Raw genomic sequence first — 13,344 nt, 5'->3', positions numbered from 1 at the left:
AATATTTTATATATTTAACATAAATCTATTAATAGATTACATTTATAATATGCTTTAAGCTTTTAACAAACTTTTCAACTTTTAATTCGTTAATTTTTGCTTCTAAATCAAAATAATATTGAGTATATGATCACTCGTACAAAAATTATTATATTTATTAATTGAATAGACTTTTGAATATTATAAATTAAAATATATTTATATATTATATTATTTGAGTTTTTCCATAACTATTCTATTGAGTTTACTGACTTTTTTCAGTTTTGACTTTATCATAATATTTTTTTTACAAAAATATATCAACTTATTTTCACCAACTTTTTGAAATATATACAAACGATGTTACTCGAAAATTACAAAATTTATCAATTTTTAGGGTCAAATATACATGAAAATAAATAACTTTTTATTGTTTTTTTTGTTTTTGTTTTTGAGTCTTTTGACTATATCATGGTAATCTCTTACGAAAATAACTCCACTTATTTAATTTAAAATCAGTGATTTTGAAATTATAAAACTATTTTTAAAAAAAATAAAGTATTAAAAACGTAAAATTTTATATATATCGTTGTTTAATGTTTTTTAAAAGTGAAATCACTATGTCCATCATGAACAATCTACACAAGTGAAGAATAATAATTAAGCACAATGACTTAATTACTAATAACATCATGAATAACAATTAATAATAATAATAATAAATTAAATATAAGTAATCGTATCTACACAATTGAACCACCTCTTTTTAATAAAATATTAGATTTGAGTCAAATATTAAATGAAATAAAAATATATAATAATTGATGTTCTATCTTTCACACAAAACGACGTCGTTGTATCGAAACAAATGTTTCAACAGATACAATATTAGTTTTTTGATGATGAATGCTTTGGTTTAACTAAATTTCAAAATTAATTACTTGAAAGCCCAATGCTTAACCTCTTCGTTAAGCAGGCTCATGTGCGTTACAGTGACGGAGCCAAGAATACGACTCTACCCGTACTAGAATTTTAAATTCTAAAATCCTTTAATGTTTAAAATTGATCTATCCGAACTATTATCAAATTTAAATTATACAAAAATTTACATATAAATTTAAAAAAAAATTAGGACCACCCGGGGCTTTAGTGTGGCTCCGCCACTGGCGCCTTATAAATAGTTATGATAAACAAGAATAATGAAATTAACGTATTGTTATTATAATTGTATATTATATATGTAATGGAATGTTTGCAATTCACGTTCATGTACACACCACCGACCAACTTTACTAGAAGCCCTGCATTATTCAAATCCAAATAAGATCAAGAAAAAGGGCAAGAAAAATAATCACTCATGTTTCTATAGCCGTGTAATCATATTCATCTTCTGGAGGACCCTGAGACAGAATGGTGAAGATGACAAACGATCCGTATAAGATAGTCACGATGGCGGTGAAGTTGACGAGGAACGCCTCCGAACCATATTTTTGAACACCAGAGTTTTCCAGGAAGGTAAGCTTTTCAAGGTACCCCAAGGCTGCAGTGCCTACTGCCAATATATAAACAAATATGCCAAAAAGTACGTGCCATGGAAGTGACTCCCTTCTTAGTGGTGGTGTTCCTCCCGGGTAAAAGAAAACAGCGAACCCGTATAACCACTGTAAATGATCAGAAATATATGAGATGATTTGGTCCTTAACAATGGGGAAAAAGTGTCTATCTGCTTAGAGTAGATCGAGATGGTGTGTTTCGTGTTTGGGTAGAAATGGTCAACTTACGGGGATGGAAATGAAGTTTTAGCAAATTTTACAGTACTTGTCACTTGATGAGTGTTGAGAAGCTATGGAGGGAACAGGGATGCAAGCCTTTTATAGCAATAAATTTTTCTATACACCATAATAATCGAAATCTTATACTTGAACTGTTGTATGGTTAAAAAATTTCAGTTCCATCCTGACTGCTAGCCAACTGAAGCACTTAGATGGTCCACAAATTTTATCAGAGCCAATGTAATTTGAAATTGTTCTGAGGAGAATCGTTTACTATCAACAATAGGCCCCCGTGGCCGTATGTCAATGTATCTGTCACTATCTGACATATCGTATGTTTATGTATCTGACATAAATTGAATTAAGTTGCAACGTTGACTCCTACTAAGACTTTTGGTACAAATATAGTTGCTCCTACAAGCCTTCATGATGTAACCAACCCCTTAACAAGAAAATCCCAAGCTTAATCCCTTATGTCTGAACTCGATCTCGACTTGTTATCACCCTTTAGATCATAAAGTGAAAAAAGGCTACATTGACAAGCCAGTGGCCAAACACAACAAGAACCTAGTCATGATGGTTAACTGAAACATAAATGATGCCAAAGAAAAGAGTATAAGATACAAACTGAGAATTAATTAGAGTATTCGAATGTCACCTGGATTCCGTAGAGAGAGATGACACCAATTCCTAGCCAAGAGTGTAAACTATATAAATTTGCAATGTTGCTTTCATTGTGGAACTTGAATGCAGTGTATATTCCAATGATGCCGAGTACAAGAGCAATAGCATGAAGAACTAGATGTATGAGTTTCTTTTCTGGCTTCTTCAGAGGCAGCCATTTGTAACTCATGATGGCTGTAATTAAAAAATAATGGAGAAAATAAGATATCTTCGATAAATTTTAGATTCAAGATGCGTTTCTATTACCTTGTCCTCCAATTATGATAAATCCGATAAGCATCAGTACAGGATGAATCTGGAGTCAAAAGAAGAAAATAAGATGTGAGACTTACCACAACCATCTTAATAGTCAAGTTACTATAAAATGAAACACCGCAGCTACCTTAATGAGCTAATAACCTTTAAATTCTGGTAAGTTCTAAACTGATCCTAAATTGGCAGAGTTTTATGAGCTGCTAAGTCTTGAGGAGTTAGTCTATGATCCACCAGAGTAATTCTACTCATATCACAATATCATTAAACCATGTAGGTCTCTTATATGAGCTGATCCTAAATTGGCAGAGTTTTGTGAGCTGCTAAGGCACGAGAAGTTGGTCTATGATCCACCGGAGTAATTCTAATCATATCACAATATCATTAACATAGTTCTCTTATGTGTTAATGGAAGTAGTGAGAGTCCCTCCAGGTGGAGGAAAGAAAAATCTGAGCCTTGTTGATATATTTTATCATCCCATGGAGAAAATTTAAAACCATAATTATATCTCCATACATATCAAGAAAGAACACCATTTACTCTTTAATTTGAGCATCAAATATGTAGTGTTCCATAACGGAAAAAATGTGAAGGGGTAATTTTAGAAATCAAAGGAACGTCGCATACTTGTTTTCTAGTTATAAAAGCAGCTCACAGTTTAGATTACTGACTCCTAGAAATCTGTTTCATCTTTCATCTTTCATCTTTCAATAAATAGATTACTACTGCTCATTTCCCCGGAAGACAATAGTACTTGAATCAAGAATAAACTCCTCTACAATATCAAACAGCTGTCAAAATCTAGTTTCTTGCAGCCTATATCCCAGTAACCACAGCACACAAACTAAACAAGAAGATGTTCAGNAAAAAAAAAAAAAAAAAAAAAAAAAAAAAAAAAAAAAAAAGAGCCTAAGAGAAACTTCGACTGGACTTGGAATTTTGGTGAGGGATTGTTAGCATATCGAGCTTGGCTATTTTTTCAAAAAACAAAAACAAGAACAAAAAATGAAGTCTTGGTCCAACTCCAACCACCCAAATTAAAACATCAAATAAAACACAGCAGCCCCCCAAAAGGAATAACTACATGAACTGGAGAAAAGAGGGAAATTTTACATTGAATATGAGATTCTTGTTGGTAGCCTCCCAAGCCAAACCCCCCCTAAAGCTTATGCACCAAACCAACACCAATATAGCACCAACCACAGCCAGAAAATGAGCCACATAAGAAACGAGCACAGCCTTCAGCCCAATCGCCATTTCTTTCTCTCTTTTTTATCCCACTCCGCTCCTCGTTTTCCTCTGTTGATTTTCACAGTCAAGATTTAATCGGCCTCTAATACTTGAAAACAGAGTGATCTTCCTCAAATTTCCAACTGTGGTCCCTCCTTTTTGTTCTTATGCATATCAGCCGTGTGGCATCCACGACTCTGCATCACACGAAGGATGTTATCTACCTACACGTGCTCATATACCGCTGGCCACACGGTTGACCACGATTTTTTGTTTGCTATATTTTTTTATTAAAAATCAGAGCTGTTATTTATTTATTTTTAAAAAATGCATTTACAAACAAAAAATCGACCTGATTTTGTACTAACAGTTGGATTATCATTAATCGTTTCAATTGTAATAATAAATAATAATGATTATTTAACCTATGTTCTAATTTTATTTGGATTTATTAGAAAAATATCACAATAAAGAAAGACACGCGACATATTTCATGGGTGAGTTTATGCTATTCCGAGAAATATGTTATCGGTTTTTATTTTGTATAAGATGATCGGGTGATCATTGACTTGAAAACAAAAAATATAAGATCCATCAAGAAATTTATTTTTTTTTATAATGATATGATCGATGGATCATTTTATATAAACACATAAAAAATTTGACTGACCCGCATTCACAAAGCTTATCCAATTTAAGACAGAGAGGGTAACTGCACGCTTGCTTGTTTCGTTATTCCTTGTCTCGCTTTTATTAAATACTAGCTATTTGGCACACGTGCACGTGTGTACGACTTTTTTTTAATTATCGAAAGATTAAAATGATATTTGACAAATTATCGAGGTACTAAAGTGCTATTTAAATAGTTGTAATTTAAAAAAAATAAAAAAAAGTTTTTTTTTGAAATAAAAACAAAAATGTAATTGTGATATAAAATAACGGCAAAATTGGGAAATCAAAAAAAGACCAACTGGACATATTCTTAATAAATAGTAATAGATATATATACGTGACATCTTTTTCATATTTATAACACCTATATTCTGTCCGAGCTATAAATGAACAAAAAGATAATCATCCATTTGCGTAATATGTTTAAAATTTGTATTAAAAAATAGAAAGTTCGCCCCTAATTAATTTCAAATTACCATTTATCTAATCTCCTTGGACTAAACTCAAGCTATTACACAATGAATGAGTGGATCTATTGTGAAACGGTCTTAAGCACGAGATATGTCAATTATTCTCATATTTATAATAAAAAGAAATAATTTTAGTATAAAAAGTAATATTTTTTCATTGATGACTCAAATAAAATATTTGTCTCACAAAATTAACTCATGAAACCGTCTCTCAATAGTTTTTGTATTATACAATATACACATTGAGTACTCTTGTGAAAAAAATTAAAATTAGAGGACAAAAGCGTAATAATTTAAAATGAAAAACGTGTAATTTATAAGATCAAAAAATTAATTTCTCCCTTTCAAAAAAAATAAAATTAATTTCTCTTTCTTAATTAAAGAATAAAGTAATTGTTTTATTCTATACGGTTCAAAATTATCCTTTTTTTTTATGATCCTTAAAAAGAAAAAAAGAATTCTATGATGAAAGAGAATAGGTATAATGAATATGGTAGAGAGACGAGGGTGAATTAATTCAAATTTGCGTGGGCCCGTAGTTTCAGCCATCTCGGGCCGCAAAAAGTCGTCTCTTAGCAGATCTCCTGCACGCGGTGTCTTCAAGAAATAATCCGAATCCAATGGTGTGGCAAAGCATTCCAAGAATATCAAAGAGTATCGTGAGTTCGAATTTATATAGATTGTATTTTGATTTATAGATTTCAAATTCATGGATTTCGAATATAATTTTATCGTTATCAATTAAATAATCGATAAAATCTTATATCCTAGGCATTTCCATTGCTTTCCATATATAATATACTTCTGAAACATATATAATCTCGTATTATACATTTAAAATAAAATTTTTTCACCTAAGTAATCATGTTTGAACTAAACTTATTCAGCGCCTTATAAAGTTATAATTTTTTTTAAAGAAAATATAAATTAAAGATTTTAGTGCTTTTACTTCTATTTTTTATTTCAAAAATAGATTAAATACTTCTTATCCATCTTCTATCTATATCATGCAAATAGAAAACCAATTTCAGCTTATACACAATGAATAAAATAAGACAAAAACTTGTGTCAGACGGTCTCAGGATCATATTTTGTGAGACGTATATCTTATTTGTGTCGTTCATGAAAAAATATTACTTCTTATACTAAGAATATTACTTTTTATTGTGAATATCGTGGTTGACCCGTCTCACAGAAAAAAATTCGTGAGACCGTCTCACAAAAGACCTACTCATAAAATAAATAATATTCAATAAAATACTTTGTTAACCAAGATAAATTTGTCTCCAAAACCATAACAAGAAAACAAATCTCACAAAAATAGAAGAAGACATTTAGATAAGAATATAAAATTTGCAAAATCTATCCTCCAATTGCAACTCGTATCTTTTCTCTTTTTCTTTCTTTTTTTTCATAAACAGCAACTATGGTACAAGTGGCGGAGCCACACTCCTTTCCAAAGCCCGGGTGATTCTAATTTTTTTTTTAATTTATATATAAATTTTTGTATACTTTTGGATAAATTTGTTATTAACCCGGATAGATCAATTTAAAATATTAAAGGATTTTAGAGTTTAAAATTATAGCTCTGATAGAGTCGTATTCCTGGTTCCGCTACTATATGGTACATATAATCGTATATCGACACATACAATGAAAAACAGCCAAAAGTTGAAAAAAAGAAGGCAAAGTTTTTTAGTGATGATCAATCCTACATCTGTTTATCCCGAGTCCTCCAAAATTGTTGCTCCCACGCTTCTACTTGTTGTATATTCTTCTGTTTTTTTTCAAGAACTGAACGAAGGGTCGCAGGATCGTAAGGTGGAGGCATGGCGCATGGATTCGAATAGCTATGGTCTTTAACCAGAGAATCGGTCATGAATTTCTTCTCCAATCCTTGTGCATGGCAAGCCATTGATTCTGAACAGAGTTCGACCGCTTTCTCGGGGACCGTAGGCTTGTAGGTCAAAAGCTTAGCATACTCGTTCAAGAGATGAAACATGTAATCGTAGACGTAATCCATCTTTAGTTCCTCTAGAATGAATTTGCTTGCAGTCTTGCCAATGGCTTGAGCCTGTTTTCCAGATTATGAAAGATTCAAAGATGGGTTCGAATTCCGATCAAGAGAGGTGATAATACCAGGGACTATGCAAGAACTCAAGTCTTTTTGCTCGTAAAGCAGCTCAAACTCTACATTTCATCCCAGCAGGGGAAATTGAAAATTTGAAACGTAGGAGTGGGAACGGGTATACCTCTTGTTTATGGCTATTTCCACGGTCAACTGCATATTTAATCGATCTACACTTATCGTCCTCCTTAATCGGCCAGTAATGTTGCAATGGCATCAAGTTTCTAGCGAAAAAATCGTAGTAATGAGGCTTTACGAGTAACGTCACAGAATTGCAAGCTAGAATGTATTTCTCGCTCACGGACCATGCTGACCCTTCAATGTAAATTTTGTATCTGTGTATATCGCATGATAAAGAAAACAAATGAAGAAGTTTATAGGAAAAAGGTCCGTAACAAAATCACATTCCCATGTGAAAATAAGCTGCAGTTCTGATACTGGGGAAAAACGAACCATAAATAAAGAGTTCATCCGTCTCACCTGTGAATGCATTGGCTTGCCAAGTCTGATTGCTTGTAACCGTGCTCTTGTTCTTGTTTCCAATCCTGCAAATTTATTTAGAGTAATTGCTTCAGTGTTCTAACATTTTCCCTGTCAAATGTCAATGGCTGTGAATGAGGAAGGAACATGCCCTTGAAAACCTTAACGTCAGTGACGGGGTGGACGCAGCAATGATGGTGCAGTACAGCCACCCTTCAAATTTAAAAATCCAACAATTTCGTGAACTTCTTTAAAAAAATGTATGTTCTGCACTTCAAATTACACCAAGTCGCGGCTTCTTTCAAAGTTTTTGGGCAGGTCTCTTTTCAAAATTCTTGATTCCGCTCAGGAAAGCCACACCGTTAAGAGATTGTTAATCTTATCGTTTCATATAATTGTTTCCCATCCTAACGCTCAATTTCACCTTCACAGTTCAAAACGGAGCTTCTAATGATTCAAAACAAATATAATTTGATCCATTCTTTAAGTAAAAGTCCAAGTGAAAATTAAACTTCACCTGCGCATATACACGAGCATTCCAATCTTGTTTATCTGAAACATTACACTTGAGCAAATCCATCCTGGTGGCAGCAACGGCTGGATTTCCCTTCCAGTAAGCATGTGGTTCCCTATCCTTCCATCTAGTCCGCATGTTTCCTTCTTTGATATCTTTGGACAAATTGTCCCACGGTTTTATATTTATCTCTGGCCTAAACAATCAAATCTATTCTATAACTCCACCCGTGCTTTAGTCACACTATATACTCTATAATCAAGATTATTATAAGTACTCCAACGAAATACAAACTCACCATCCCCAGAACAACCAATCTGGAAACACGATATCATATGTGGCATCGTCGCCACAGTATCTGAACAATGGTGGTGGAGATTTATACTCGGGCTCGTGGAAAGTTTCTTTCCTGATGACCGGCCAGTCTACACAATCAAACATCAACTCCAAGTCCGGGACTTTTCCAGGGAACTTCCTTAACAATTGCAAGATCCCCCAAAGAGTAAATGTATCTCTACTTTGAAACGACTTTGTATATGTTTCCACGTATGCTTTCCCGTTTAATATCACCAATCGGAAATTTGCTGTTCGACTGGCACTCATCACCGCTTCTTTAGTGATTCCTGACTCCCTCCATGGCCACAAATCATCGTGAATCCAACGGAAGTAATCAGGACATGCAGGTGGTGGGCTTAAGTTAAGGTCTTTGTTTTCTAACGGAACTTTGGAAGGGTAATAATTGGCAGGGCAGATTCGAGGCAAGGTACCAGGTGAACAATTCAGAGGTATTTCTATGATCTTGGGATGGATTTGAAGTGTTTCGGGAGCATGATGGTACATTGTTTTGGTGGTTAATACTGGTTTCTGAGGGTTTCCAGGCATGACCTGCAAGAGGAGATATTAAACAAAATATGAAAAGGATCTAACCTTTGTTTGAATGGAAGATTTGGGAAGGAATACACACACCAAGGAATCCACAAGCATATGATGAAATCATGTTCAAGTTTAGAAAACTATTTCTTTTGCATTCTCTACAAATGACAATGGTTTCTTCTTCTTCTTTTCTCTTGAGCTTAGGAGAAGTTTGTTACAATTGAGTTTGGAACCAAGACTTTGTCCAAAATCTAATACCGTGATGTAAGATGAACTATTAGTCATCGGCAAAACGACATTGGTTTCTAAGAACAAAAAATCCCACAAGATCTTAATTGATTTTTTGCTAGTCATATATATGTTCAAAGAACAAAAAATCCCACAAGATTGAAAGAAAAAATGATCGCCACTGCCAAATGATTATAAAAATGAGGATGGAATTGACCGACTTCCTATAAATAGGATAAAATCAAATATTTGAGAAAAAACATTATTTTATTTAAAAAAATCATATATTAATCACAAACAAGTAAAATCAATATATTTTAGAGGAAATAAAATAATATATTATATTGAAATTATCATATATTATTGAAGGGGAATATTGATACTAGACTAATCTGAAGTCAAGTTGGGTCACACGCATAACCCCATTACGTGAAAGCTTTATAAACATCTATTTCCTCCATTCACAAGACTTGAAACTGAGACCTTGTTTAACGGAACTTGAAGCCCCCAACAATTTGAAACAAGGCAAAAACTTGTGTGAGACGGTCTCACGGGTCGTATTTTGTGAGACGGGTCTCTTATTTGGGTCATCCATGAAAAAATATTATTTTTCATGCTAAGAGTATTACTTTTTATTGTAAATATCGGTAGGGTTGACCCGTCTCATAGATAAAGATTCGTGATATCGTCTCACAAGATACCTACTCTTCGAACAAATAGCGTTGACGATAAAATTTTCAACTCCCATTTTAAAGCCTGTTCAATCATCTACAATTTTTTTAAAAAATAAATTTTAATTTAGTATGTTTGTTTTTTTCGCAATATGGATAATCTATGTTGTCTCGTTACGGTCTCAGTCTTATATCTTTCAATTTTTGACAATTTTCAGTTGTTTTTTATTGGCAGGAGTTGCACCCATCAATCTCATACTTGTACCACGTTCGCGTCGCATCAATGCCACATCGGAAAAAAATAACAAAATTGCAAAAAAAAATTCAAATGATGGCCATTAAATTTCCAATATAAACGACCACCATTGCACATCAAACGTACTAAAATTGCAATTTCCCCTTAGAAAAATAAACATTTTTAGAACAAACCGAAACAAGAAACATAAACTCTATTGCTCCCGCCAATTTTGCATCCAAAATGGCCCCATTACTAATTCGGACTATACCATTATACTAATCAAGATATATTTTAAGCCCAAAATTGGTAAGGTAAAAACAATAAAATTAAATAAGAAGAGTGAACTCGACCCATAAATACACTTAAAAGTACTTTTAAGCATAAAAATAATAATTTTTCATGATTCGGTAGGTAACAATACAAGTAAACTTCCTTAATCGAGAAAGTAACAGAATTACCAACCGAACAAGCCAAACGGCGCCGCTTAAACTAAAAACATCACCTAAACAAGAACGCATAACAGAATAGCCTCCGAGAATTAAAGTTAGCAAACAAACCGATGAAAAAGGGATCAACCTAACCATCGGAGAAAATCGGAAACTCACAGCAACTGCAGATTCCAGGCGGCGCGTCCAAATGAACGCGCCGAAAGACACGAGGCCGACAAAAGGGAGGAGGAAGGCTATCAACGAAGATCTTCCAAGTAGCCGGCGGATCATTGCCTCCATGGGTCAACTTAAATGTCGAAATCCCGCTTGAATGCCACTTAGCTGCACAGATTCATTTTCTTGATATCAGTAGCTTGAAGTTTTATTTTTTTAATTTTTGGCAACAATCGAAGCAAAAGGGTCGCAACTTTTGACTTTATATGCATTAACGCACACGGCACACTTAGTTATATATATTTTTAAAAATATAAATATTTAATTTCGGTTTATACTAGTAATCTCACGTGCATGTTTAACAAGAAAATATCGAATAAATAGATTTGTTTAAATATTCAGTGCGATAACTATTTTCAAAAAAATAGTAATCGTACATATAAACCAACAAATTATTTTATATTACATTTTTTATTAAAAAATTTTACTTTTTAAAGATACACTTTTATTTAGTTTTGACTTATCTTTAAAAGTTAAACATCACAAGCCTATTGAAAAATGGCTGACCTTTTCTAAGGGCACTCGCATTCGTTATTGACACCCACTACCTCATCAAAAATCGTAGGGTTCACATGCTACATACACATTACATTAACACATCTATTCTCTCACATTCATTTTAACATTCACATTCATTATTTGTAGGTCCTGATGTCCACTCATTCATCTTATTCTTACTTTAAATTAAATAAATTCAATTTCAAATTTTTTTAACAAATTTAAATTATTATTATTTTATATTAATAATAATATGTTTTTATATATTTAGTACGTAAAATAATTTAATTTTATGAGTGTCATTTATTTAAAATTAAAAATTTATTATAAGAAATTTTTAAAAAAAAGAAAAGATTTTTGGAGTGAAGAATAATATGTTTTGATGTTTGAAATAATTTGTGTAGTGTGTGAATATTTATAGATGAATATATTATTTTTTTTATTAAACTAGCCGTTAACTAACCGTTAATTAGCCGTTAAAACAATTTTTTAATTTTATAAATAAAAACAACCGTTAGTTTTTAATTTAACATTATTTTTAATTTATTTTAATATCCGAATTTCTTTTTAAAAAATGAAAATTTGAAATTTAAACCAATATATTAAATAAAATTAAATAAGGAAACATCATCACGTGTGTGGGGCCCACGTTCAGCGACGGTTTGTGAAAATCCGTCGCAAATAGCGACGGTTTTTCAAAAACCGGCGCTAAATGACAAATTTTTTTTAAAAAATAAGCGGACAGAGGGGCGTTCAAACATATGAACGCTCCCACACCCACTCACAATGGAGAAAGGAATTCAAATTCATTAATTGGTATCAATCGATACTTTAAAACTTAAAAAACGAATGTCTCAGTTCATACAACAATGTTTCTTCAATAAATCATTTGGACTAGTTTGTTTTAGCTACCTTTGATGTATAAGAAAAGAGCAGAGAAAATGAGCTAAAGCGATTGATTTGTAACGAAAGAAAAGAAAGTTGTTTGAAATCTACAAACGTGTGTTTTATATATGTTGTATTATCAAAAACTGATAATAATTTAATTATAAATGGTATTTTCAAGAGCTGAAAATATTTACTTAAGTGTTTTTGAATAATGAAAAAACATTATTATGATAAAAGGAAAGTTATGATTAGATTATAAATAAACTTTTATATACGTGTAATCAGTAATTGAATTATATACAACATTTTTACCTACAAGTTTTTGTACACCAAAATTTGTTCTCTCACTTGAACAACAAAAATTTGGTCGCCTCTTCCTCTTTTGACAAGGCACGGCTGAACCACCACATCACCGCCTTGACGCCGTCACCATCTCGCTGGATTTATGAAATTCCGGCGATCAACTCTCGACGCAAATTTTTTTTAGTATGTAGTACGATCTATACGAATAATTCAGTTTCTGATCATGAATTTGATTAGACAAAGATGGAAAGTTGAAAATGAGAAAATTTGAATGATACGTTTAAGAACGTGGAATGAGTGAAGTGGGTGAAGGATATTTTAAGTAGTTTAAAAACACACAAAGATATCATTTAATTACTCTAACATACTCAACTTTAATAAATAGTAAAACTCACTATTAAAATAAATTTCATACATAAAAACTTAGAACATATGCATCATGGAAAAAGGGGTTTAAGAGAAATTAAGACTGATTATTTATTATTATTAGTAAAAGATATACAGACGTTGTATGTGTTATTATTATTTTTAATTTGATCAAATAATACTTGTTTAGCCCAAATCCTAAAAGCCCAATAATTGTAAAAAAACTTGCAGAGTGTGAGTAGGCCCAATGAACAAGCCCAAGATGTATCAGTTGAGGACCACGATGCGAGGAGTTGAGCCACGATCCAACGTGAGTGATCGTGGAATATGGTTGAAACTTCTCCGTGGAGTGTGACAAAAAGCAGAAGGAATAATCAGAGAACGACACAGACAAATCAACACAAAAAAGTCTACAGCAACTTCTGCAGAATTCTG

At 32.5% G+C, this 13,344-nt stretch overlaps 2 protein-coding genes across 2 annotated transcripts; both read right to left on the bottom strand.

Moving 5' to 3' along the window:
* Nucleotides 1-1,179: 1,179 nt before the first annotated feature.
* LOC140983354 (transmembrane ascorbate ferrireductase 1-like) lies at nucleotides 1,180-4,133 on the bottom strand. Its single transcript, XM_073450376.1, has 4 exons — nucleotides 3,802-4,133; nucleotides 2,682-2,730; nucleotides 2,410-2,609; nucleotides 1,180-1,640 (listed from the first exon to the last, which is right to left on the bottom strand). Exons 1-4 carry the CDS (start codon nucleotides 3,943-3,945, stop codon nucleotides 1,335-1,337), a joined length of 699 nt encoding a protein of 232 aa, XP_073306477.1. The 5' UTR covers nucleotides 3,946-4,133; the 3' UTR covers nucleotides 1,180-1,334.
* Nucleotides 4,134-6,686: 2,553 nt separating this feature from the next.
* LOC140982226 (uncharacterized) lies at nucleotides 6,687-11,051 on the bottom strand. Its single transcript, XM_073448652.1, has 6 exons — nucleotides 10,798-11,051; nucleotides 8,481-9,067; nucleotides 8,186-8,378; nucleotides 7,669-7,733; nucleotides 7,313-7,523; nucleotides 6,687-7,134 (listed from the first exon to the last, which is right to left on the bottom strand). Exons 1-6 carry the CDS (start codon nucleotides 10,918-10,920, stop codon nucleotides 6,772-6,774), a joined length of 1,542 nt encoding a protein of 513 aa, XP_073304753.1. The 5' UTR covers nucleotides 10,921-11,051; the 3' UTR covers nucleotides 6,687-6,771.
* Nucleotides 11,052-13,344: the final 2,293 nt, after the last annotated feature.

The sequence above is a fragment of the Primulina huaijiensis genome, chromosome 8, assembly GCF_012295235.1.
Source record: "Primulina huaijiensis isolate GDHJ02 chromosome 8, ASM1229523v2, whole genome shotgun sequence".
Classification (NCBI taxonomy): Eukaryota; Viridiplantae; Streptophyta; class Magnoliopsida; order Lamiales; family Gesneriaceae; genus Primulina; species Primulina huaijiensis.
Note: the sequence above shows the minus strand (reverse complement) of the source record. Positions and strands in the feature narration are given on the sequence as shown.

Bases quoted from the DNA above. Each gene is read 5' to 3' on its own strand.
- LOC140982226 (XM_073448652.1), bottom strand. From the start codon at position 10,920: ATGGAGGCAATGATCCGCCGGCTACTTGGAAGATCTTCGTTGATAGCC. The intron at 7,734-8,185 runs GTGAAGTTTAAT...ATAAATTTGCAG, and splicing joins ATGCTCGTGTATATGCGCAG to GATTGGAAACAAGAACAAGA. The intron at 7,524-7,668 runs GTGAGACGGATG...CGATATACACAG, and splicing joins GCAAGCCAATGCATTCACAG to ATACAAAATTTACATTGAAG.
- LOC140983354 (XM_073450376.1), bottom strand. From the start codon at position 3,945: ATGGCGATTGGGCTGAAGGCTGTGCTCGTTTCTTATGTGGCTCATTTT. The intron at 2,731-3,801 runs GTAAAATTTCCC...TTTTGACTCCAG, and splicing joins ACAAGAATCTCATATTCAAT to ATTCATCCTGTACTGATGCT. The intron at 2,610-2,681 runs GTAATAGAAACG...TTTTAATTACAG, and splicing joins TATCATAATTGGAGGACAAG to CCATCATGAGTTACAAATGG.